General features: G+C 30.3%; 3 protein-coding genes and 1 long non-coding RNA gene across 10 annotated transcripts in view; 1 reads left to right on the forward strand and 3 right to left on the reverse strand.

Annotated features, from left to right (window-relative positions):
* Positions 1–26,014, reverse strand: part of LOC145186803 (zinc finger MYM-type protein 1-like) — a 94,817-nt gene that overhangs the window by 46,590 nt on the left and 22,213 nt on the right. The gene's annotated exons all lie outside the window — the stretch shown is intronic.
* Positions 1,041–1,884, forward strand: LOC149876534 (uncharacterized). The gene is made up of 3 exons (XR_016448612.1): positions 1,041–1,104; positions 1,201–1,250; positions 1,454–1,884. It is a non-coding gene; the product is annotated as an uncharacterized LOC149876534 (long non-coding RNA).
* On the reverse strand, positions 3,202–10,183 carry LOC149876535 (uncharacterized). 2 transcript variants are annotated; one of them, XM_090075159.1, is made up of 12 exons: positions 9,971–10,183; positions 9,452–9,514; positions 9,228–9,293; positions 9,099–9,143; positions 8,809–8,880; positions 8,569–8,625; positions 7,384–8,464; positions 5,407–5,949; positions 5,122–5,259; positions 4,622–4,681; positions 3,951–4,037; positions 3,202–3,617 (listed from the first exon to the last, which is right to left on the reverse strand). In XM_090075159.1, the coding sequence occupies exons 1-12, from the start codon at positions 10,172–10,174 to the stop codon at positions 3,478–3,480; spliced, it is 2,556 nt and encodes an 851-aa protein (XP_089931285.1). In that variant the 5' UTR covers positions 10,175–10,183; the 3' UTR covers positions 3,202–3,477. The 2 variants fall into 2 exon arrangements, with proteins under 2 accessions (XP_089931285.1, XP_089931286.1); XM_090075160.1 differs by lacking the exon at positions 9,971–10,183 and adding an exon at positions 9,757–9,792.
* On the reverse strand, positions 10,498–13,090 carry LOC149876536 (N-lysine methyltransferase KMT5A-B-like). 2 transcript variants are annotated; one of them, XM_090075175.1, is made up of 8 exons: positions 13,032–13,090; positions 12,186–12,224; positions 11,878–11,922; positions 11,674–11,727; positions 11,296–11,392; positions 11,023–11,185; positions 10,735–10,927; positions 10,498–10,621 (listed from the first exon to the last, which is right to left on the reverse strand). In XM_090075175.1, exons 2-8 carry the CDS (start codon positions 12,186–12,188, stop codon positions 10,544–10,546), a joined length of 633 nt encoding a protein of 210 aa, XP_089931301.1. In that variant the 5' UTR covers positions 12,189–12,224; positions 13,032–13,090; the 3' UTR covers positions 10,498–10,543. The 2 variants fall into 2 exon arrangements, with proteins under 2 accessions (XP_089931301.1, XP_089931302.1); XM_090075176.1 differs by lacking the exon at positions 13,032–13,090 and adding an exon at positions 12,328–13,018.

Below are 26,014 nucleotides of genomic sequence, written 5' to 3' on the forward strand. Positions count from 1 at the left end.
GGCATTTCACCTCAAAAACTATTTAATGAAGCCATACCCTAAAGAAATATTATCTTTGAAGGAAAGAATATATAACTATAGATTGGCACGTGCACGCAGAACAATAGAAAATACTTTTGGTATTTTGGCAGCAAGATGCAGAGTTTTTCGCAAACCAATTATTGCAAAAGAAAATATTGTAATTAACGTGACTAAAGCTGCCACTGCTCTGCATAACTACCTTATGCATGGTCGTCAGTTTGAACCATTAAATCAATATTGCCCTTCAAAATTTGTTGATTATGAAACACCATCTGGTTTGCAAGCTGGTGAATGGCGAAGTGATGTTTCTGATTACCAAGGAATAACACTTTTACAAAAACAATTAGGCTCAAATAACTATACTCGTGATGCAAAGGCAGTGAGGGAATCATTTCGAGACTTCTTTAATTCTCCCCAAGGACAGGTTCCATGGCAATATGATATGGTTACTCATACTCAAAACACATTTGATGAAAGATGAAATTCCTCTTCCTTATATATATATATATATATATATATATATATATATATATATATATATATATATATATATATATATATATATATATATATATATATATATATATATATATATATATACTTCTAAGAGCGCTATTAGGTCTACATGGTAAAAAAACCGCGTTAAGGGCGACACTGTGTTTTAGCTAAAATATTCATTAAATTTTAATTTTGGCCTATTTACGTCTTTGATTATAGCTTTTATGTAAACTTGATATAAAAAAAAAGTTTTAATAATATTTTCTAAAAACTTCGTGTAGCCCTTAATTTTTCTGATTTTTTTATGTAGACCTTAATAAAAAATATCTTTAAAAGCTATACTAGGACTACACGTATATAAAAGTTCATTTTAATGCGTCCCATGTTTCCGACTGCAAAACAACTTCCTTTATAAAATTAATTAATAAGAATTAATGAAACCGCATTTTTTTGACTTTTTTTGTTTGTTTGTTTGGTTATCAAAAGAATTACTAAATAAAAAAAAAATAGATAAATAAATACACGGAATTGTCTGATTATGTTCATGTTGTCTCTTGGTCGATATTTTTTGCAAAAAAAAAAAAAGTAAAAAAATGTTATACGACTCATTATTTATAAACCTTTATAACTTTTATACACTTTGTTTATACTGTTTGGAATAAATTAATTTTTTTTTTAAAGTTTGAAAACAGTTCTGCAAACAGTAAATGGACGTCAATAAACACGAAGCCGTAAGTAGCTTATTTTTTTCTTAAATTGCTTGAATGTTCATCATACGAGAAAAAAATTGTCTCGAAAGTATTTCTGAAAGTTATATCTTTACTCGATTAAAATTGAATATCTTTATAATATCTTAATCAGCTTTATTTATTTATTTATTTATTTAGGCAACATGTAAAAATTAAAAAGTAAAAAAAAAAATTTTTAATGTTAGGAAAGGATAGCATTTAAGATGATCATTGAAATAAATGATGATGAAAAGAAGAAGAGAAAGAAAAAAATTAAAACAATAAATAGTTAATAGCTTTCAAAATTTGAATACGTGCTCACTTTACCCTAGTTGTGGAATTAAACGGTGGTGTAGATTATGGCTGTTAGTGCTGTAGTCTCTTCGAAACCCCACTGTGACACAATTATGGGCCTGAGGACATATATTTATTACAAAGCACAGATGTTTTTCTTTTTCCCCATCTCATCCCCTACAATTTATTATTAGCATAAAATTTAGTGTAAAAAAAAATTTTTGTGTATATTATTTCGTAAGTGTTGTCTAGTCTTCTTTGTTAGCAGTAATACAGTGAAGGAAGTTTTTGTTTGGAAAATGCGTATATATTTAAAATAACAACAACTTATCCTGAAGTTCGCGTGGCATAGTGGATGGTTCTAATACTTATCAAACCGCGTTTAAGGTTCGAATTAAATCTTAAACGCGGTTTGATCAGTATTAGAACCATAGAAACCATTTTGTAAACCTGCGTTATACAAAAATGTTTCTTTAGGGTTATTTAAATTTTAAATTCTTTTAACCGCGCTCATCAAACTTTAGTACGTGTTAACATTGTAAAAAGACAAGCATATATAAAACAATCCGGTGTTTTGTTGTGTATGTTTGTCAACTATGCATAGCAATTAAACTTATTCATCTCCGTGAGTCTAGATATCTCCCCAAAAACATTTTTACTATTTCTAATCTTAAAACTTATTTTATTTCTTCCGAGAGGCAGCTACTCCTCAGTCTCAACTAGTATATGCAAATACAAAGGAAATAGAATTTCTGATATTATGAAATGATGTTTAAGAAAATCATAGGATAATGACGATAAGAGGTAAAAGAGAAAGAAAACAGTTTACTGCAATAATTAAAAAATGTTTAAACACAATTTGGTATGTTTTTAAAAATGAGCAAATAGCTTATGTTGCAGTCAGTTTTAGTTTTCTTTTAAATGTTGTTTAAATTCTGGCATGTTTGAAAAAATGTAAAAATTATCACCAACATGCAAAATTTTACTTTTAAATAGATAAAGTTCGCTTCTAATCTTAAATTTAAATTTAATAAAGAAATATTTTCACTCAAAGCACGATTTCCTAATTAGAAAATTATTTTACGGATAGATGTGTAAAGTTAAAAAAGTTGCACTAAGTTTTATAACTTAGGTCAATTAATGAATTATTATGATATTACATTTGAATTTTACTTTGTGTCACAAGTCATGAAAGATTACCAAGTAATGAAAAAAGGAGCCACTATCAAAAGATTAATAGAAAAAGTTTAAAGCGACCATGTAAAAAAACAATAGCATGTCAGCTTTCTTTTTTGAATCTTGATCAAAAATTTTTATTTTGTCATTTTGAAAAAAATTTAAGCCAATTTGCAAAACACTTTGTTTGTATAAGCCTACATAAATTTGAAATCGTTTGACTTAGAAATTAAAAATTAGAAGAACAAGTTTTTATTTGAGGAAAAAGGTACGTGGCACGAAAAAAAAAACTTGAATATGAAAATTAAGTTTTTTATGAGCCCGACTTTTAATATCTAACGAATTTTAAAATCCGCCACCAGATTTGTAGGCTTTTTGTAACAACTTTTATGCTTCAAAAACATCTTTCCCTATTACAAGAAAACGACCTCTCCGTTCAAATATTTAAAAAATTTCGGTTGCCGTGAAATAAAAAACAAAGTACTTTGAGAACTTTTATAATAAATTCAACAGCATTACAAGGAAAGAAATTAGCACGATGCGATAATCTTTGACGCGCTTTTGTTTGTTAGCAGTTCAAGTTAATACACATATTTTCCAATTCTGATTATTTGCTGCTGTAGCATTAATTAAAGCATCTGTTAGACAAAGGCAAAGTGTTAAAGCAAATCTAGGTGACTAAACTCAAATACAAGCAAGTAATTCAATTTTAGGATCCCTAATAGAATCAAAAATCGCAAGAAAGGAAAAATAACTATGATTATAAAATGTTAATATCTTTTAAACGTTCTTTCTTTTTATTTAAACTTTTCATTCGTTCATTTGTAAGTTTGGTTCGAGCTGTTTTATATGGAATTTCCTTCAAAAACTCTTCCAAAAACTCAAGCAACTCTTGTTTACCTAAAAAAAAAATAAGTTAGAGATCTTCTTTGCTAGCACATCCAAATGAAAAAACAGTTAGTGTTCTAAATCTTTTTTTTTTCATGATGTAGTTTGAAATATTGCCTTTTTATATCTCTTATTTGTTTGTTTTATATTTTTTATTAGTTAAGCAGAAATTAAGATTATCAATAATTATTTATAAATGTATATCTATAATTTATATAGAACTATGGTTTTAAAATATTTATTTGTTATTTTTTATGCTCATGATTATGTTTCAGATTGTAAAACATAATCAAAAGCATAGTTCTTAGCGTAAAAGATTTCATATTTTTTAAAAATGGAGATTACTTGGCATTTTGTTGTCATCAATGCAACTTTGAAATTTGTCCAGCAGTATTTTTTCATCTCTTTGCACCCAAACATAATACTCTCTTTCTAAAAAATAAAATGAAAAAAATGATAATAATAATTAGAGCATATTTGTGCAAAATAAAAAAGAAATATTTTTCAAAAAAAAGATACACACACATATATATATGTATTTATACTCTACACCACTATCATGTTTACATGATACTTGTGTAGAGTATATATATAACTATTAGGAGAAGTTTAGTCATGTTAAATCTGGTTTATTTGTTATGACTTTTTTAAAATGTTTAATATATTTTAATTTTTTCATTTATTCTGTATGTTTTGTTTTTGTTTTTTTTATTTTAGCAAATAAAAATGTGATGAATAACACTGGAGCGCCATGTGTCTTGAGGTATTTCTCTTTTATTTCAGTCATTTGTTTTTTTGTTTTGTTTTGTTTGTTTAATCTTTAAAAAGCTTTAAAATATTTGTTTTTTTTCTAAGCCAATAATTGTTGGCTGCCAAATTTTATGGAAACATTATTTATTATAAATATGATTCTCTAGTTTACAGATAATTTTATTTATATCTCAGAAACATTCAAACAGTTAACCATTTCAAAAAAACTAATTAAAAATTATATTTGTTACTAAATAATTAGATACCTGCCAAATCTTTTTGTGGTTCTTCCACTTTTTGTCTCTTTTTGTTTCTTTTCACAGTTTCTAAGAGAACAAATGATACAAGTTACAAAAAACCATACTTTTCAACAATACTAAAATCTGACAGTCAAATTAAGAACAGTGTTTAAAATTTTGAATGTAGATCATTCAGTTACACTGAGGTAGTTTTTGACCTTTTACATGATTTCAAAAGGTAGCTAAAATTTAAATAAGAATGCGAAACTTTTGAAACAAAGTACTTTTATTTATTAAATGCTGAATTAAATGAAAAAGTTTTAGCCAAAATATAAGATAAAATTTATGGGATATTATGGAAACTAAAGTAAAAACAGTAAATTTAGAAACATTAGAACAGCTCTTAAATGTTTAAATTTCTGCATAAGTTTGGACTTTTTGTGCAAATTTATGCAAAAAGACTTTTTCTTATATTATTAGGAAAACATAAAATACTTTACCACAAATTTAACAAAAACTGTAACTACCTTTTTGACTTTCAGCTGATGAATCTGCATAAGCTTTATCTATGTCATTTTTAGGTTCAACATCAGCTTTGTTAGATACAAGATTAATAGTTTGAGGGAAACTTGAGCTCTCATTAAGTGTCTTGGAACAACTTCCATCTTTTTAAGAAAATAAAATCAAAAAGATATAAGTTAAAATTTTTTTTTTTTTCTAGTTTTTTCTAAGAGCTGAGCTTAAGTGCTCTTTTTCCTACATGAAACATCTGTATGATAAATTCTCAAATTATAATAAAAAGTTAAACCTACTTGAGTCAAAATTAAGAAGATGTCTTCCAACTTTAGTTATCTCCATCAAGGCAAGTGGTACTTGGTAGGTGTTTTCATTTATTTCTTTTGAATGGCCCATATGCTTAAAAAATACTGCTCTATCCTTTTCAGGTAAATCAAGGGCAGAAAATAATGTACTCACTCTATGTCGATTTGTAGTGGCTTTCAAGTTTTCTGGTTTTTTTAGATTTAATTTTTGAATGACACTATGAACAGCATTCCAACCAGATGTATGTCCTTCAGAATTTCTTGTACATGCAAATAAAAACTTATTTCCTTCTGGTATATTTACCTCTCTTCTTATATCGCTATTAGCTATAATTTTTAATGCTGGAAGGGTATCTGGAGGAATAAGAACAGGAACTAGATGATTGTTTCCTTTTCCAGACATAAAAGTTATTTTTAAAGTTTCAACTAGCTTTTGATCAATCTCATCTAGATCAAGCAAGCGTTGTTTGTCTATCCATGTGTTTTCAATAGCTTGTTGGTATTCATCAAGATGAAGCCTGGCTGGTTCACCACCTTATATGTAAAATGCAAATATAAAATTTAAAGTTTGTTTTATATAACTACTTTTATATAAAAAAAAAAGCTTCAAAATTTTAATTTTTTCTACTTGGATTATCCTTTTATTTGTTTTTCTAATATATATCACATTTTGTATATATAAACACTAAATATAATATTAAGACATTTGAATAAGGACAATAATGATAATAATAGAAGTAATAATGATGATAATAATAATAGTAATGATAATAATAATAATAATAATAATAATAATAATAATAATAATAATAATAATAATAATAATAATAATAATAATAATAATAATAATAATAATAATAATAATAGTAATAATAATAATAATAATAATAAAAACAATAGTAGTAGTAATAATAATAATAATAATAATAATAATAATAATAATAATAATAATAATAATAATAATAATAATAATAATAATAATAATAATAATAATAATAATAATAATAACAAAAATAATAATAATAATAATACTAATAATAATACTAATAATAATAATAATAATAATAATAATAATAATAGTAATAATAGTAATAATAAAGATAATAATAATAGTAGTAATAATAAATAGTAATATTAAAAATAATATTATTAAATAAAATATATAAAGTTATAATGATATTATTAAATAAAATAAATTAAAAGATAAATAATAATAATAATTATTATTATTACTATTACTGTTATTATTATTATAAAAGAAAAAAAAAAAAAAGATATTTATTGACACTTAGCCTTTATATTTTTACCATATATTTATAATAATGATCTACCATTTCATATGTTTATTCTACTAGGTTTGTTTAGTTTACCAATATAATTAATTATTTGTATTATTTAAATCTGTTAATATTCTATTCGAAGAACAATTTTACTTTAATCAAAGAAAAATCTCAAATACTGTTTTATGAGGATTCTTGTTTTATTTTTTTTTTATTTTTTATTTTTTTAGCAGAAACTATTGATTTATTAATCATGTGTTATAATTCTTGACCTTGTTATATCACTTAAAAAGTAGGCATAGATTTAAAAAAAAGATCTTGTATACAATTAACATAAAAAATGAAGTAAACAGACTTTAAAGCCACAAAGTTTGTGAGAACAACAAGCTTTTATGTCAATCTCATAAATATTAGTTGAAAACCTTTATGTTTTACAAAATATCTTTTATAGTAAAAAACCACAAGGTTATCTTGCTAAATTAACACTATTTAAAATTACATTAACATCAGTTACAAGCTCTAATTTTTTTTTTCTTAAGCTTAGATAAAATTGTATTTGTAATTATAAAAAACTAAGATTATGCAAGTTATATGGAAGTAGTTCATCCTGAAATGATATGATGTTAATAGCTGATATTATTTTAGAATTTGTTAAATAGTATAAAAAAAAATAGTTGTAATTCCATACCTCTTCTAGCATTTAGCAATGTAAGTCTTGCACATGCGCAATCCCGAAGCTCAACAAAACATTCAGAGTCAAACCATTGGTAGGAATCTTTTGCTAAATCTGCCATTTTTGTAATTACAAAATTGCGAAAAGCAATCACATCTTCTTCAACTGGAAGTTCAGATGGTTTACGGGATTTTACGTTTTTGTTTTTATTTAGTTGGTAAGTGGCATCTCCAAAGATAAAGTCCTCCCACATTTCTAAAACACTAACAAACTTGTCAGTTTCACTAGCATCATTGTCATTTGCTTCTGATAAATATAATGCTTTAAGAACTTTTGCAGCACGTTTTATTAAATAAAATAAATTTTGTTTTAAACCAGCTTTGATGCCTGAATCTGCCTTTTTTGTAAAAATATCTATTGCTTCTCTTAAGGCAAAGAAGTTAGAGCGCAAAAACATACTACTAGAATCTTTACTTTGTGTTGGTAAGTTTTTGAAGTGTAAAAATAGGTTGTAAAGATGTGCCAATTGTCTCATGGCGTTTCTGACAGAGCTTCTTGCTTCCATAACTTTATCAAGTTTCCTCTTTTCTTTATCATAAAAGACTGAACCAATTTTAAGAATTGTTATGTCTTTTAGGCAAATCTGACCAATTTTATCTGTTCGAAAATGTGATAAAATGTTTTTTTTAAATTCATCACTTAATCTTGCTTCTTCAGGTAATCTTAGAAGCCCCACTGGAACAGGAAGAACTTTTTGACATGAGTGTTTTTGACACGACTTCACATGATTGTGCCAGAATCGTTTTGAAACAAACACAAGGCATTGACTGCAATAACTAACTTCTTTATATTTTTGAGCCTCTCGTTCTCTTTCATATTTTGGTTCCGCTTTTCCAGCTTCAGCTACATTGACTTCCAAAATCCCTTTTCTTTTAAACATTCCAAAAGCTTCATCTCTTTCTTTCTTTGATTTAATTGATGATGCAACTTCAACTTCTGGATGACTTTTGTGCATAAGCTTTATGTGTCTTGTTAAATATGATGTAAACTTTTTACAAAAAATGCAAAATCGATGTGGCTTCTTTTTTCTTACATTCTAAAGTTTAGAATTTTAAATTTCAATTTCTGAAAATTTTGGGATTTAACTTTATTCAGATTGATTTATAAATTGTGTAAAAAAAATGTATTTTTCAAAGGTACCTTAACTTTTTTAGGCATTTCTTCATCAGGCAATGTTGGTTGGCTGTTTTGACCTACCTAGAATATTTAACAATAGTATGAAGTAAGAGATGTTTTCTTTTTTAATAGTTTTTCTTGATTTTATTTCATATAATGCTAAGAAAGATTTATTATGTTTAGTATAAAATCAGTGTTTTTCTTAGTTTTTAAAATGTTAAGTATTTAAAATATTTTTTATTAAAAAGTCAACTTAATTTTTACCTGGGATTTGTCTGTCACATCATCTATCATAAAAGTGCTTGAAGCTATTTTGGCATTTTTAATATCGGATATCTGCAAAGAAATGTGATTAAGATATTTGCTACATTAATCAAAAATAAATCAAACAGCAATAAACTTAACTTGATTTTGATCACTTTAAACATGGAAAAGTTATTCATAATCAAATAACATTTAAAAAATTAAATTAAATAACACATTTTGTGTATTTAAAAAAACATTTTGTGTATTTAAAATTGTTTTCAGCTTAACAAATAAAATAATAAATTTACCTCTAAAACTAAGTTGTAGTTAAGAGCTTCAAAATCAATGTCATCCTAAAAAATCATTAGCATTTTGTTTAAATCAAATCATATCATAAATGCGAAGTGGTAGTAAATTAAAGTTAAAACTTCACATACCTCACTGGAATCTGATCTTGATGTGCTTTCATTTTCTAGAGTATCAATTCTTTCTTCATCACAGGACTTTAAATTAAATTTTTAAAAATCTATATCATTTGTTGCACATAAAATATTTCCATTAAAGTTTGAAATGCTGAATATTTTTGCTCTCAAATGATCAATTAGTTTTAATCAATCTTCAAATATTAAAAAGCATGAATTTGTTTACAAAAGCAGTATACCTGTGGAGTTTGGGGTAAAGACTCTTTTTCACTTTGATGTTCTTGGGTGATTGATGAAAAAATCTATTGTAAACAAAATAAAAAGATGTTTCTTTTTTCTTTTTCTTTTTTTTTGATAATTGATAAAGTCACTAGCCAAAACCAATGATGAAAAAAGTATAATAACAATTGAAAAAGAAATAAAATTAACAGAATCAAAGTAGAAATCTAGTCAAATATCTTTTGAATTTTCATTATGAGTTTGAGTTTGCTTATAAATACTAGGTTTTAAAAAATATTACTCCCTATATTTAAAATATCCTTACTTTATTAAGAATATTTTTAGGGTTAGAGTACATCAGATGAACCTTTAAGATTAAATACAAGAAGTAATATAATTAAAATAATGAATCTGTTATAAGTATGTTGCAAAACATGTGAAGGAAGTTTTTTTTTTTTGCCAAAAAAATTTTGCTTTTAAATAATAATATCATGTATGTTTGTTATATATTCATTTAGTCTTTTTTTAGAAATATTTACTTGAATATTGTCTTTTTCATCACAATCTGTAGCTGCCAATTTTGTGACTTTATTAAACTGTACATCACTTCTGACTTCTTTGTCTTTATCTAACTGTGCACTTTTCTCAACTGGTCCTATGCCATTTTTCGGTCTTTGTAATTTTTCAATATAAATGTTTTTTGTTTTTTTTTTCAATAAAAAAAAAATGATCAATTTTCTCATATAAAATAAACACTTTTTGATTATACTTTTTTAGTAACAAGAGTAAATATAACATGAATATAAAAAAAATTTCAAAAATATCTTGTTTTTTTAAATTGACTTTGAGATAACAAGAAAATAATGCTTCAAAATCAAAAATTAACTTTAGAACTAAAAAAATCAGTAAATTGTTCTCAAAAATAAATCTTTCTCACTTAAGTTATTATTCATCCTTGTGAAGAAAAAAAAAAGTGTAATTTATGATAGCCCTAAAAACAGAACGGCTCTAACAATGTGAAAATGATTTTAGAGGTAGGGTGCAGCAAACTTTGTTTATGACAAAACAATTTATTTGGGTATTATTAAATAGTTGTGCACACAGTTATTATCTTATAAAGTGTGGATAAAATTTTTAAAAGGTTTTTTTACCTTTGATATTCTTTTTTGCTCTGTCTTCATTTGAAATTCCTGAGTTAAAAAAAGGTTTTTTAGTAACATTTTAAGTAAATCACCAGGGAATGCAAATAATTGGCAAAATATAAAAATAAGTAGTTAAAACTTGAGAAGAAAATAAAAAAAACCTCAGCATGCCACTTTAGATTATCAACTCCATAAAAGTAGAGAATTTCATCACCAACACAAATGTCTTTCAAAGCAAATAAACGTAAATGAGGAACATAACAATGCAAAATCTTTTTCATGTATGCATTTGCAAAGTATTTTGAGTCATTAACATAGCGTCCTAAGTATTCATTGTATGGAGTTGCATCAATGCTAAATAAAAATTTTTGTTTTAAAAGAATATCAATATAAATAAAGAAAACATTATAAAATTTAGATGAATTTTAGAATAAAATTTAGTTTAGTACCAGTATTCAATATTTTTGTGTAAAAAGTCATAAACATAACTGCCAGCTGTTTCTTCGTATAACTTTTCTTTATTTTCCAGTGTGCTTTTTGCAACGAAATCCCCCCTATATTCTACTATGAATTCTCCTTTTTTTAAGCTTTTGCATGCAAACACTCCAAAACCTATACAAGTAAAACCATATTTGATATCTGTTATGTAATATTTCATTCTGATATTATTTTTTTTACATTAGAAAGTTTGTAGAAATATATTTTCTGACAAGTTTTCTGACCTTTTGTTTGGTTAATAAATTCTCTTTTTAAATAACTTGGATCTTCCTTTAATGAAATGTAGTGCTTTGCTTCCTTAATTGGAGAAAGACGTTTTCTCTAAAATTATAATTTTTAATCACTGAGTTTCTCCTAAAAAATTGGCTTGCTATTTACAATATAAAAACATAGGACAGTCAAAATGTTGTTTTTTTTTCCCTCTGGATTTATATGAATAAAATTCTGCAGCAAAAGTAAATTTTAATATAAAGTTTATTATAATTATTATAATATATATTTTAATTATTATAAATATTATAATGATAATTACTAAAGTCTAAGTTATATAAATGCTCTTTGTTGTTATCATTGTTGAGTTAGTAACCTAATGGGTTTGTTACCTGACTTTTATTTACTATCTTCTCTTCATGATATGGCTGAATGCTACTTGATACCTATAATTGTATTTTTGAAATAGTTAGGAAGAAAGTTGTGTGCTATTGAAGGGTTATTTTCAGAACTACTTCTTTAAAAGTGAATTACTCAAAAGTCTGTAGAAGTTGCAAGTTTTCTTGTTTGCATGTTCTATTTAAAAAAAAACAAACCTGCAATGTTGATGTATTTATGTCACATGCTTGAATTGGTGCACCCTAATTTAATATAAGTATTTATAATGAACTGTGTTAAATAACATTTGGAATATTGTACTACTCTTGTTACTCTCACATTGCATGAAATAAATTTTCAGAAGTTTTATTTTTAGCCTAGTATAAAGGTGGGCGTGGTAGTCAATTTTTAATGAATAGGTATGTGAGGATGCATATTAAAAAAACAACTTTTGAATTAAATAAATTACAAGTTTGCAATAAAAATGTTTGTTAATGCTATAGCTAAATCATGAAAGGTTACCTACCATGACAGATGTTGTTATACTTGACACTGTTTCTCTCCACTAAAAAAATGTTGTTAATGAGCTTGTTATATATATCTTTAGTATATTTTTATATCTAAATTTCAAAGTGAAAGTGAAATTAAAGCTTTTCTTTTTTTATTACCTCAGATATGGTTGGTCTAGCCGTTGGATTGTCTTGCCATATAGTCTCGATCAGGTTAGTAAAATTATAGAATATTAGCGATTTGTGGTATATTTTTGTACTTTCAACTTCAGATTAGAGCACTTTCCGTTGATTTTGAGATCTTTTATCAGAATCTCTATCAGAATCAACCATAATTTAAAGGGAAGGGGGGGGGGGGAGTGCAGTAGCGCCAAATTTATAAAATGTAACCCTGAAACCGTTTTCTTATTAAAAAAAAAACAGCGTACAATACAATAATAATTAATCATCAATTTGTCTACATTCTCACATTGTACGTTAAACCTTCATTTGAAATCTTCCATTTATTTCATTTCGTCATAACACTTTCGTTAATACTTTAAAATAAAAAATGCAAAAGGCTGATGGAAACCAGGTCTGTTTATTGCGCAATGTAACGGTTATTAATTTTTGTTAAAACTGAAAGCATTTTGAGAAAGACTTTTTAAAAATGGCGAATATTAGGGTTTTTATTGGGATTATTTACAACTTTGACTTCAAATTAGAGCACTTTCCGTTAATATTCAAGTCCATGCCTTTATATTTTTCTGAATTAGCATAAGATTCTCTATCATAATCAATCATAAAAAAAGGAGGGGGGGGGAACTGCAGTAGCGCCCCAAACAATTTTTTGTGAATAAAACGAAATTAAAATATCCACTTACTTGTTATCTTATATCAAATTTTTTATTACATGCTACTTTCTCTTTTCTCTTGAGAAATTGAAGAATCAAAGAAAAACGAAGCAGTCATGCGAATATCAGCCCGAATAATAAGCCCGAAAAATATAACATGAAAGAAATGAACCGAATCATAAGGTTAAGTAACAATTTCACAACTGAAGACCACACTGAGGTTTCTACTATAAAACTCTCTCAGGCCTGAACTCTAAAAATCGTAAATTAGATGAATTTCTTCGGATTCTACAAAATTGGCTTAAACCCGAAAATCCCTAATTGCCTCTACTCTAAACATTTTTTTTCGTATCGTAAAAACTTTCCGACGAAAATATTAGCGTATTCATGAAAACTTTCTGACGAAAATATTAGCGTATTCACGAAAAGATATTACTTACTTAATCTATTGTTTTTTTACAATCTGTTTTAATTATACTAGCATAGAGCAACCCGTAATACGGGTTATGGTCGATCCGTTAATTTATAGTGGCTGTTTTCCACAATTTAAAGTTGCGAAATCTTAACTAATACTCTTTTAGAAAAACGCCTTCAAATTAAAAAAATTAAACCATCTGTAAAAATTAAAAAAAAACAATGCGGAAGTAAAATAATTTACCAATTATTTAACATAATTTCAGTAATTTCCAACTGACATAGGTCTTATCAGTGTAAGGCAGAACCATTTTCCTCGACATTACTAAGTTCAAAACAATGCGTTTTTAGTTACTTACATAAAATAATAACACTTCATCATGCTTTAAATTGACGAAAAAGTAAAGCTATAATCTCGTTATATTTTTTATAACATGAACTTTAATTAATAAGATTAATATAAAGCAAACGTAAATTATATACGAGTTACTAATTTTTTGGTATTCGCTTAATACATGCTTCTTTAAAAAAGGATATTGTCTTTAAAACGTTAAATGCACACAACTAAATAAATTTGGACCGTTTATTTTGAAAGTGGTGTAAATCCATTTTTCAAAAAAAGTTAGAAATCACAGTTTACATTAAACCTAGTGTGCACTTCTTATTTGTAAACAATTTACAGTTAGTATTTAAACATATCCATATGCTTTGATCAATTTAAAATTTGTCAATAAATGAAATTGCTTAACAACTGATTATAAAAATGTCCATTTACGACCCTATAAGAATGTTATTTTAGTTAAATTCACATGTAAGTCATTTATGTAATCAAATTACACATTTCTAAATTCGTAGAGATATTGCCAAACTTAGTACTATTAATGCATATTTAATTGACTAAAATGCTAATGCTGTTTTTGCCTTAATGGTGGTGAGGAGAATAGAGTTATCTTTATTAAGAGTAATCAAGTTTTTGATGAAGACCTTTTACCAGAATAATAAAAAGTAAAACAATGATTTACATGTATAAGAACTTTTTCTTTTTAATATGTATAAGAATTTAACATACATAAGAATATTTTTTTCCTTAAAATTGTTGCAAATGCAAACTAAGCTAAGTAATTAGTTAAACACCTTATAAAACTTAAATAATTCGATACTTGACAAATGCGCTAAACTACAATGTTCACCCCCTGTTTAAAAAGATCTCCTAAGTTACGTACCACAAATTATGAATGGAATTGAAGTTTTCTCTATATTTGTTTGCCTTTTCCGGTGAACAGCAAATATCTTTCATTATTCTAGACGCATCACAATGTCCTGCATCACGCTGACTCATTTGGGCAGCATAGGTTAGTTGTGCATAAGATAATTGGTCTCTCAAAGCTTTTGTTCTACGCCTCTTGCTTGGCGAACTCAACAACTCGAAATCTTTTGATGGTCGACCAGGCCTTTTTATTATACAGGTGGGTAAACTTATGATACCATTGAGCCATAGTTCATTGTGCTTCAAAAAACGTTCTTCTATGTAGTTAGCAGCTATCCATTTTTGTTTAAAATGACACTTGAAAGTATTTAAGGCGTTTTTTAGTGAACTTTGTTCATTTTCAGTACATTTTGTAATAATTTTGAGATGATCTTCTAAAAATACAAATTTATCATCAATTTTTTTCTTTGGGCATTGTTTCATAACATCGTAGAGTTCTTTTCTAGTCATCTCTTTCACCTTTGGTTGGGATTCTGAAAAAAAAAAAAGAAATAAGTTTTTATACAAAAGACAACGTTTTTGTCGTATTATTTAATCAAAATTAAATTTTAAAAAATGGAAGATTTATGTGGAACATTTTATTTCAAAAATCCTAACTAGAATAACTAATGTTTAAGTTACATAAAAAATCTTTGCTAAATTCGGCTTAATTCATATACGAAAACAATTTTGAATATAGTATTTACAAAATAAAAATCAAACAATCTAAGTCTCGAATATATATTTTTAAAAAATCTCACTTTGTTAAGTAAAATGAAGAAACTATACATTTATTTTGTATGTACATACCTTCTTCAACGTTCATCGTGATTTATTAAAGGTTTTACAGCATACAAGCTTAATACTTTTGAAAAGTTGTATTTGACAGGAAGCGTAAAAAACAAATACAATGAGCTCACGCGAAGTCCGAGTTTAAACATTTTTTATACCTGGAAGGGGGAGTGGGCAACACTAAAATTGTTGTTTAGTGATGTAGCCTTTATAAATCTTTCATGATATATAGTTAATAGTACACTTTTACAAAATTTTTGTAATCGACTTTTGATCGACTATTACTTTGAAATACTCCACTGTGCGTCGTTGGGGGAGCCATTCGTTTGGCAGTGGTTTATTCGACTCGGGCGATAATTTCTCCCGTGCCTTTTTTATTGTTCTTCATGTCCACTGTTTTCCATCTATCTTCAGGCATTTCTTCTCCTTCGTTTCTTCTGGAGCTTCCTGCCTCATTGATTATAGCATCGAGGTCTCTAAGTTTTTGAACCATTAATTCCGTCTCGGTGTTGGTTATTTCGAGAGCGGTGATGCTTTCTCTCTCTTCATCAACGAGGACTCGGATTTCTTTCACGAACTTTTCTTGTTCTACCGTCTGCTTTTGTTCGACTACTTTCTCTATTTGTTTCGCAGTAGGTTTTTTCGCGTTGCTAACTTTTGCAACGGTGATCGCTGCGGGTGTAGTATTCTGTGTTATTTGTTGAACACATCTCTGTTGTGGGGGATGTGATGCACCACATTTGTCGCAAAAGAAAGATTTTCCTGCGAAGTAGACGGCGATTTTAACTTCTTCAATCTCAATGTTGTGTGGAATTTCATTGAGCTTGACTGAGGGTCGGTTTCGGAAGAGTCTACGTCCATCCTTCAGGAGAGGGTTAAATCGGTAGCTGGTGTGTTGGATAGAATACACTTCAGCTGCGAACGGTTTTAATTGTTCGAGAATTTCTTCATCCTCTACCAATGGGTCGCACTTAATGGTGATGAGAAAGCCGATTTCGCTTCGGACTTTCGATGAAACTTTTCGGTTGCAGCCGGAGATGGTAAGTTCCGAATCTGCAAGCAATTGAGCGTCGGTTTTTGAGCGGAATTCGACGATCCAGTTGCCTCGGTTGGAATAGGTGAGGCCGATCATCTTGTTCGCGCCGACGACTTTCGTTATCTTCGTTTCGAGTTCTTTCGCTCGTTGTTCTTGGTAGCTTCGGTTGAAGTGTTCTTTCGGATCCATATAGATGTTGAGGTCGATTATACGCTCTTGTCGTTCGGTCTTGTTTCCGACGGTTCTCGCGTAGGAAGCCATGACGTTCGATGAAAGTAAGATTAGAAAAAAAAAAAAAAAAAAAGAAAAAACTAAGTTCAGAAAATAATAGAAAAATAAAAAAGTTCGCCAAAGTCTGTACTCTTGTTACGGAGGAGCCGATGACAAACGCGGAGTTTCACTAATAAGGCGAAGAAGCTTCGTAGAAATATCGTAATAGTCTATCCAAGGTAAAAATTCACCAAAAGATTTTTTTTTTATTTTTTTTATTTTTTTGATGTATTTTTTTTTTTTTTTTTTTTTAAGACTTTTGATATATTTACAATATACAAGTATTTACAGTTTCAAGCGTGTTATATATACATAAATATTATTTACAATGTTATTTTTCAAATTTTTTCTCTTTTTGATAATAAATATTTCCGTCTGATGGAGGAGTGGAAATTAGTTTTTTTTTTTTTTTTTTTTTTATTTGAGGAAACATAATGAGAAAGAAAAGGTTAGGAAAAGAGAGAAAAGTAGAAAAAAAAAGGAGCATGGTGTTTGAGATGTTAATTAGTTTTTTAGAGAATAGAAAGAGGTATAGATAAAGGAATTTGATATGATTTCTCATATCATATCAGTTTAAGTTAGATTCGGTCTAAGATCATAGGATCAAAAGGATTAATTTTAAAGATTTTATGAACGGAGCTGGTGTTTTAAATTTACCGTTTGAGTGATTTCAAACGTTCATTTTAAATTTTCCATCTTTAAGAGAACATAGTATGTCCATATGACAGAAAAGATCACAAAAGATGTTTAAAGTGTTTCTTTCTGCGTGATGTTTATATTTTTTTTGGATTATATCTTTAATTTTTTGCACAATCTTTTTGATAATATTTTGTGCATTCATTTTTCCTTTTCTCAGCACCGCGTGGCAGCGTCCGCTCCAAATCTCACTCATTATTATCTGAGTGAGCGTCAAGAGCAAAAGCGACATCGGGTGCCTCTCCGACAAGTGTGCAATGTCAAGTAGAAAAATAGAATTTGCCGGTTTTATTATTCTGCTCGGCACGAAGGATTTGTATATGTGTTTGAAATATTCCCAAATTTCAACCGAGGGAGGACAAAGGGTGAAGATGTGAATCGCGTCTTCTACGCGCCCGCATGTTGTACAGTTTTTGTTTTTGAATGATTGTTGCCGTGAGTTTCTCGTTAGTAAAGTCGCTGTCGGTAGACTGTTGTGTAAGAATCTGTAAAGTATGTTTTGGGTCGTTCCGTGTGCATGCGAAGTAAAGTTCCTTTTCCAAATTAATGTCCAGGGCAGTTTTGTTTTCGTCACACCAGTCCAGTAGCGTTCTGCAGTCACAACCGTCTTTTTGTTTTTTGTTATTTGTGTGTATATAGATTTGCAAGTTTTGTTAGTTATGTCAAATATGGATGGGTGTTCGGTCAAGTATTGTACTGTTGTTTTGTAGTATTGTGGCGTTTTGTCGTCCCAGTGTTTCGGAAAGTCGTTTTTTCTGAGAAAGGTCCAGTCTGGGTGTTTGTGTGTGAACTTTGTCAAAGAGCTCGCCAGCCAGTATTTATAGAGATGATGGCAGTCATGTGTGTCTCCAGCGCATCTCTGTCTCAGTTGAAACAGAGTTTTTAGGTGTAGCGCGAGACATTGGTCTTTTGGTGAGAGTATACCAAGACCTCCGCTTTTGGTAGGGAGGAAAAGAGTGCTTCTTTTAACAGGGTTGTAATTTTGTTTTTGCCAAAGGTTGTCAAAGATGGTGGCGTGTAGGCGTGTCTCAACCCATTTAGGCATGGGGAGTGTGCTTGCCAAAATCCATACCTTCGACAGACCTAAAGCGTTATACAGGGTGACCACAAAGTATCCGCACAGATAAAGAGCTTAATAAATAGCATGTAGAAAGTATTTGGAACACAAATTTTATTTTAAAACATTTATTGAACTATAATAATTGTGATTCAAAGATTGAATTCGAATTTTCCTCCATCAGCAAAATAACAGGCCTGTAGGCGTCTCGGGAATGCTTCGACGGTGGCGAGCAAGTAGGCAGGGTCCAGAGAATCCCAAGCTTTCAGTAGTGATTTTTTTAAACTTTCAATATTTTTATGCGGCTTTTGGCATGCCTTTCCTTCTAGGACGCTCCAGACTGAGAAATCCATCGGGTTAAGATCGGGGCTCGATGGTGGCCATTGAGAAAAGTTGATAAAATCAGGAAAAGTTGCCGCACAAAAATCCTGAACTGTCTTCTTTTTATGGGCTGGAGCTCCATCTTGCATGAACGTCCAAATACGATTTCCAAGTTCTTTTTGAGCCCAAGGAACAATTTCTTTCTTGAGCATATCCAAATAATTGTCACCGTTGACCTTTATACCTTGTGGAACAAATATGAGCGGTGTCTTAACATGAGCCGTTATCCCGGCGAATACCATAACTGAAGCAGGATGAGAACTGCGTGAAACCGAGACATTTGGTTGAGATTTTGCCCAAACTCGATCGTTCTGCTTATTAAGAATGCTTTCCACTGTAAAAATCTTTTCGTCAGTGAACAAGATGTTGCGATAATCAATTCCGTTGAAACGGTGCAGAAGTCCAAGAGAACGGTCTTTACGTTTGACTTTAGCTGCTTGAGAAAGAAGTTGCGACTTGTTCTTCTTGTATGGTTTGAGCTTAAGCTTCTTTTTGATTATCTTTGCCATTGAAGTTCGTTTTATCCCCATTTTCTTTGCGAGACCTCGAGCAGATTGATTGGGGTTCAAACGCAGGCGATCGCGTACCTTTTTCACATTGCTCGCAGTGATCACTGTTCGAGGTCTTCCGGATTTTGGATGATTAGAACTTGTTCCCAACTCGTCAAAGCGTTTAATTGTGTCGTAAATTGTCCGTCTTGGCGCATGTAAACGGTTCTGAATGTAGCTCGCTGAGTAGCCTTTTTTGTGAAACTCGATGATAGATTGACGATAAGGAGAAACGCGCACCATTCTAAAAAAACCAATTGAACATAGTTTACAAAGTATATAAAGTAAAGTAAATAAAGTTTATGACATAATATTAACCAAAAACAACAAATAAATAAGAAAATACATAAGTGCTTTTATGCTTATATTTTCACAAGATGAAACCGTCTCGTGTGCGGATACTTTGTGGTCACCCTGTAATACAAAGCTTTTCCTTTCAATGATACCAGGCGGAGTCTCAGAAAGTGTAAAGTTTTTTCAATCTTGTTTAGTGTTGTTGTCCAGTTAAAGTTTATGGTTTGCGTTAGTTTTGCATGAAAGGTGACTCCCAGAATTTTTATTCCGTTCCCGTTCGTCCAAGCTATGTCCTTTAGACTAGCGTCGGAACCGGGTCCAAAACCGCCCAGAGCCAAACCTCTCGTTTTAGAAGCGTTTATAATAGAACCGCTGGCTTTTTGAAAGATACCTACCTTCCGGAAGGTAAGCGTTCTTGATGTGAGCCAGAACTGTTTGACTGTTTTCACAGAGTTCTGTTTTCGTGAACAGGTTTTGATAATAGGTTTTGAGGGAGTGTAGAATGTCACCAGGCTCACTTGTCAATGATCCGTCGCTTTTCCGTATTTCGGATATGGTCTTATGTTTTTGCTGCGACTTCTCAAGATTGATAAGAAAATTTGACGGTCTTTCGCCCTCTTCTAGCAGTTTCTGTTTTGTGCGCACGCTTACGCCAGGGAACTGCAAATCAAAAAGTTTTTCTCGCGTGTCGCTGATTTCATCCGCGTTCGCTAAAATATTTTTTTCTAGGTGGTGAAGGTGGTGTTGAAGGCGCCTGATTTCGCGTGTTTTGGTTTGGCCTGCTTGCGCTGCGTTCTTTTGCAGTTCCGCCGCTATAAGCGCTTTGAAATCTTCCCCCCAACTCAGAGTGGAAGAGTAGGAAGATTTAATTGCGCGCAGGTCGCGAATTTGAGTTTTGATGTTTTGTTTGACTTCCTCGATTTCAATAAGGGAACAATTTAGCTTCCATTATCCTGGTCCTCTCCTTACCGTTTTAAAATGGAGCGTGGTTGTCATGAAGTCGTGGTCAGAGAAAGTGTTTGTCAATATGTCTGTGCGCGTCGCTCTTGTCGCGTCGTCATGTCGGCAGTAAATTCTGTCCAGTCTGCATTTGACGTTATTGTTTGTCTAAGTGTAAGCCCTTTTGTTCTTGTATTTCGCGCGCCATACGTCTGTTAGTTTGTAGCGGTTTTTAAAGTTATCCAGTTGTACTGTTCCGGTGGTGTGATAGTTTGCGTAGTTAGAGTCTTGTGTGTCTAGCGTAACGTTTTCCACCATATTAAAGTCGCCTGCTAATATGATGGGGAGTCCTGTGTTTTGTGAAAAGTCATGCAGTCCGTCAAATAAATCGTAACGGTCGCTTGGGATGTTCGGTGCGTATACGTTGATGATATGCATGTCGTGTTTTTTAAAGCAAATTGTGGCACTTAACATTCTACCATGGTTATCCCTTTTTAGTTCGTTAAGTTCAAAATTTGGCTTGCAGAGGATAGCCACCCCACAACACGAGCTGCTAGGACCCGAGTTCCAGATGGACGCGCCTGTTTATTCGTCACTCCACTGTTTTACTGTGTTTGGTCCGGAGCCCGTTTCCTGAAGGAGGATTAGATCAAAGGAGGAGTTTTGGAGAAACCCGAAAAAGTTGGCGCGTTTTGTCGGGTTGTTTAACCCTCTTATATTGCATGTTAGAAATAAAGTCCTGCATTACGTTCGTTCAATTACGTCTGATTACGTTAATTACGTTAAACCTAATTAACATAATTGACGAACAAAACGAACTCAGCCTTACGTTAATTTCGTCAAAAAATTAAACGGAATTTTTCAAGTTACGTTTCGTACGTTGTTAAACGAAATTAACGGAATTGTAAAGAATTTATTAAAATTTAAGTTTATTACATAAAATACTGCATTATGGTTGCTCAATTCTGTTAATTAAGTAATAACTGAATAATATTTGGATAAGGATCTGTATCATCCCCTGTGCTATAAAATTAATGGTAATGAAATTACATTAATCTCTTCTTTTGACTGTAATGAAATTAAGTATTTATTTTGTTAATTTCATTATAGAATGTAATAAAACATAACTAATATAAATAACAAAACTCAGTTCGTCTTGCAGTATTACAATACCAAGTAAATAAACCTTACAATTCATCATCAATATAATTATTTTGGCATTATTATTTTAGTAATGCAAGCAGATAAAAATTTTATGCCCAAATATATTTTATTCAAAAATGTAACATAAGTTCCCAAATATAATCTATTAAAACTAAACAAAATGTACCTTGCTTAAAAGAAATATTTTGCATTATTTATTACAAAAGAAGGCACACATTGGAAATTTAACTATTAATTTTTTATTACACAAAAATACTGAAGGAATACTTTGATTACCAAAAATTAGTAAAACATGAAATATCCTACTTGTGATTCTGACACGTTGTAGTGAAACTGAAGGCTTCCTTTCATTTTATCAACATTCATTTTGTCAACAATAAACAGAACTATGACTAAGTCAACATAAAAATAAAACTATACTTTCGTTGACATAAAAATAAAACTATTACTTTGTCAACATAAAGATATAAAACTATTATTTAGTTGACATAAATATAACATATCATATAACGTAACACATCATTTCATCAACAAATAAAAAGAAAATTTGTCTACAATCTTTTACTAACCTAACCAGACCAATTGTAACCTAACAATTCACTGAACTCCACTGGCAACTCTTTAGGTTAGGTTAAGTTACTTTAAGTAAAAGAATGTCAACAAAATGAATCTTTTATGTGTTTGTAAACAAAATGATTCTGTTGACAAAACTATTGTCAAAAAAATGATAGGGTGCCAATCTAAACTGTTGAGTTATGTAACAATGTATATAGGTCAACTCTGGCATTAAGGGTCTGTGTGAAATTCCAAAAAAGTGAGATGTTAAAATTGACCCAAAATACAGTCTTTACTAGCGTAAGTGACTCATTGTCAGTATTCCTAATAACTATAGGCTACATCAATGCCATATTTTAAGACTTATTTTTTGAAAGATTCTGAAAATACTAGAAAAATACCAAAAGTTTAGAAAAAATATACAATGTGAAAAAAATGCTTAAAATTGACATTTTTTAAGGTCACTTTTCTGCAGCCATTCTTAAGCTTTGCTCTTCTTCAGTCTCAAGAACTTTGATCTGTTTCAATTTGTCCAAATTTTCTCTTATGGACACAATCATGTGAACATTCTCTGAATCGAGGTTAGATCTTCTGTCACTGATAATTCTTCCAGAGGCTGAAAAAACACGTTCTGAAGTTGCAGATGTAGCAGGGATGTGGTAGATTTTACGCACAAGTTTGCTAAGATGAGGAAAATGTATTTCTTTTTTTTTTCCACCATTTCAAAGGTTCTTTCTCACAAGCATCTGTCAATGGCATAGCCAAGAATTTTTCAATCTCCTGTGACACATCACTGCATTTTTTGGTTGCGTTGTGGATATCAGAAGAGATCTCAAAAACAAGCTGCTGGGCTTCATTCATTTCATCAAAATTTGGTGGAAGTTCTTTTGCTTTATCTGTACTGATATTTGTTTCCTCGGAGAATAATTCAGTTGCATTTTTCACTGTTTGATCTAAAGTCTTCAACTTTTTTAAAATTTCTCCTTTGTAGTAGGGATCCAGAAGATGAGCCAAGCAATATAGTTTGTTATCTGTTCCACCAGAAGGAATTTTCTTTTCTAGCTGTTCAAGTAAAGCAGTAGCAAGTTTGCAGGCTTCTGACAAAAATTTTCGACCTTTTAATTCTTTTTCTGTCTTTATCTTGATGAGCCTCTCTCGAATAATGAAAATTTGTAGAAGAACTTCGTGAATGGTAGGAACTTTGTCTGACTCCAACTTTTTAGATGCTTCAAGGAACATGTTCAACAAAAATTGAACATCAGCCATTAATTCATATTCCTGTTCATTCGGAATTTTTTCTGAAAAATCAGCCTCAAAATTCTTGAGATGGAGAAGTGGTGTTTTCAACTGCAGGATTGAATCCAACATGAGACAATTAGAGTTCCATCTAGTGACAACTGGTGGAATTATTTTTCGGTAAGTAACATCAAGCTGCTTACATGCTTTGGAGATTGCCTCATCTGTTTTTGTAGACTGATGAACAAAAGATGACAGATTGGTTGCACATTGATGAGTTCTTTGGTAGTTTTGAGTGAATCGACTGCTTTAGATAATACAAGATTTAAAATGTGGTCAATGCAAAGTAACGATTCGTTGATTTGATCTGCTTTTGATGATCCTGATTTCATGTTGGCAGCACAGTCATGTACCACTACACGCAAGCAGTCTTGTGAAAGTGCATGTTCAGTGATTGAGTCATTGAGCTTTTTACCAATAGCTTGTCCAGTGTGAGGAAATGGAAATGGCTGACAAGCTAAAATGATCCTCTGGAGCTCAAAATTCTCATCAATGAAATGAAGGAAAATGCTGATGTAGGCTTCATTATTTCTAGATGTCCACAAGTCTGTTGTAAAGGATACTCCAGAAGTTGTTGGTAAAATGTTAGCAAGTTGAGATGAAAGATGTTTCTTCACTTCTTCATAGAGTAGTGGGAGTTTCTGTCTTGAAAAGGTTGTTGCTGATTTCAGTTTATGACGTGGAAGATACTTTGAACAAAAGGATTGGAAACCCTTAGACTGAACAAATGTGAATGGAAGATCACATTCTACCAACAGCTCCATTAGGTCCAAGTCAAACTCTAGTTGTCCCTGGTCAAACAAGGAATACTTAGAGCGAAAATAATTCATGCTTGAGTAGCATGGGACAGGATGAAACTTATTAAGGCTTTTGGCAAGTTTTGGCTTTTTTGGATCAGGTGGAAGAAATCCTTCACTTTGTAAAGAGGTTGTAGAATTTTTTGACGTTGAAACTTCTGCTTCTAAATCTTCAGCTTCTTTAGTGGCTTCACATAAATTAGCTTCGTCATTTAGTTCTTCCATTTTTCGTTGAGTCTGTTGTTTGATCATTTCTGTAAACTTGTTTTGATGCTGAGTTCGTAGATGAGTCCTCATGGCAGCTGTAGAACCATTTTTTCTTCTGAAAATTGCATTTGGACAGTGCTTACATTTCACTCTTGGAATACCGTCACTGTCAGCACTGTATATTTCAAAGTGGTCCCAGAGGACCACATTTCTCTTGTTTTTCGGTCCTTTGTTCATTTTGAAGGAGTGATAAATTCGCAAATCAAAAATTTAAATAACAACACATTTTTATCTCTGAAGTAAACAAAGTTTAAAATTTATATCTGTGAATATTTGTTTATTGAAAAATTTCTCTTTATATCTGTGAATATTTGTTTATAGAAAAATCACTCAACCTCTCCTCTGTTAGTTTTGTTAGTTACGTCAATTACGTTAAGTTACGTTCGTGGACAAAATTAACAAAACTAAAATTTAATTACGTTTCGATACGTTCGTACAATGAACGTTATTTCAATGATTACGTACCGTTACGTTCGTTTAGTTACGTTAGAGATAATGCAGGACTTTAGTTAGAATATTAATTGCCATGGTGGAGAGGACCGGTTTGCTTTTTACGCAACTTTGCACATGTTAAAAAGTGATCTAAAATAAATCCATAGTTTTCTTTTCTTTTTAGCATTATAAACAAAAGAAGTGAAAATTTAAACACCTTGCGCATGATTTTAATCTGCACCTGACGCAAAACGTTTTCAATAGAATGCGTCTAGGTGGTGAGAAAAAAATCTTGAAAACGCGACAAAAGATTTAAAAGTTTTTTAAAATGACGTTTATAATTTGGAAAGGCATAACTAAAGCTGTAATATAGACAAGTACTAGGTGGAAAAATAAAGATCAGATTTAGATAAAAAAGAAATAAATGAAAGAAAATGAAAAAGAAGAGACTTACGGGATTTTTTCCACACATTTTGGATAATTATAGTCCTCTTCTTCAAAACTAAGATCGGCATCCTCATCACAAAGTGGGTCTGAGGTACCAATAGCGCTTTCAACTTCAGTCGAGAAACTAGTGTTATCAATATTTGTGTTATCTTTATTTTATTATCTTATTGTGTTATCAATATTTGTGTTATCTAACACATCTTTGTTGTGGAGGATGTGAAGCACCACATTTTTCACAGAGAAAAGATTTCCCTGCAAAGTAGAGTGCGATTTTGACCCCTTCGATCTCAATGTGGTGTGGTATTTCATTGAGTTTTACCGATGGTCGAATTCGGAAGAGCCGCCGACCGTCTTTCAGGATAGGGTTAAATCGGTAGCTGGT

This window comes from Hydra viridissima, unplaced genomic scaffold (assembly GCF_058129835.1).
Source record: "Hydra viridissima isolate aposymbiotic clone 2 unplaced genomic scaffold, HvirCarnegie_v1 scaffold_19, whole genome shotgun sequence".
NCBI classification, from domain to species: Eukaryota; Metazoa; Cnidaria; class Hydrozoa; order Anthoathecata; family Hydridae; genus Hydra; species Hydra viridissima.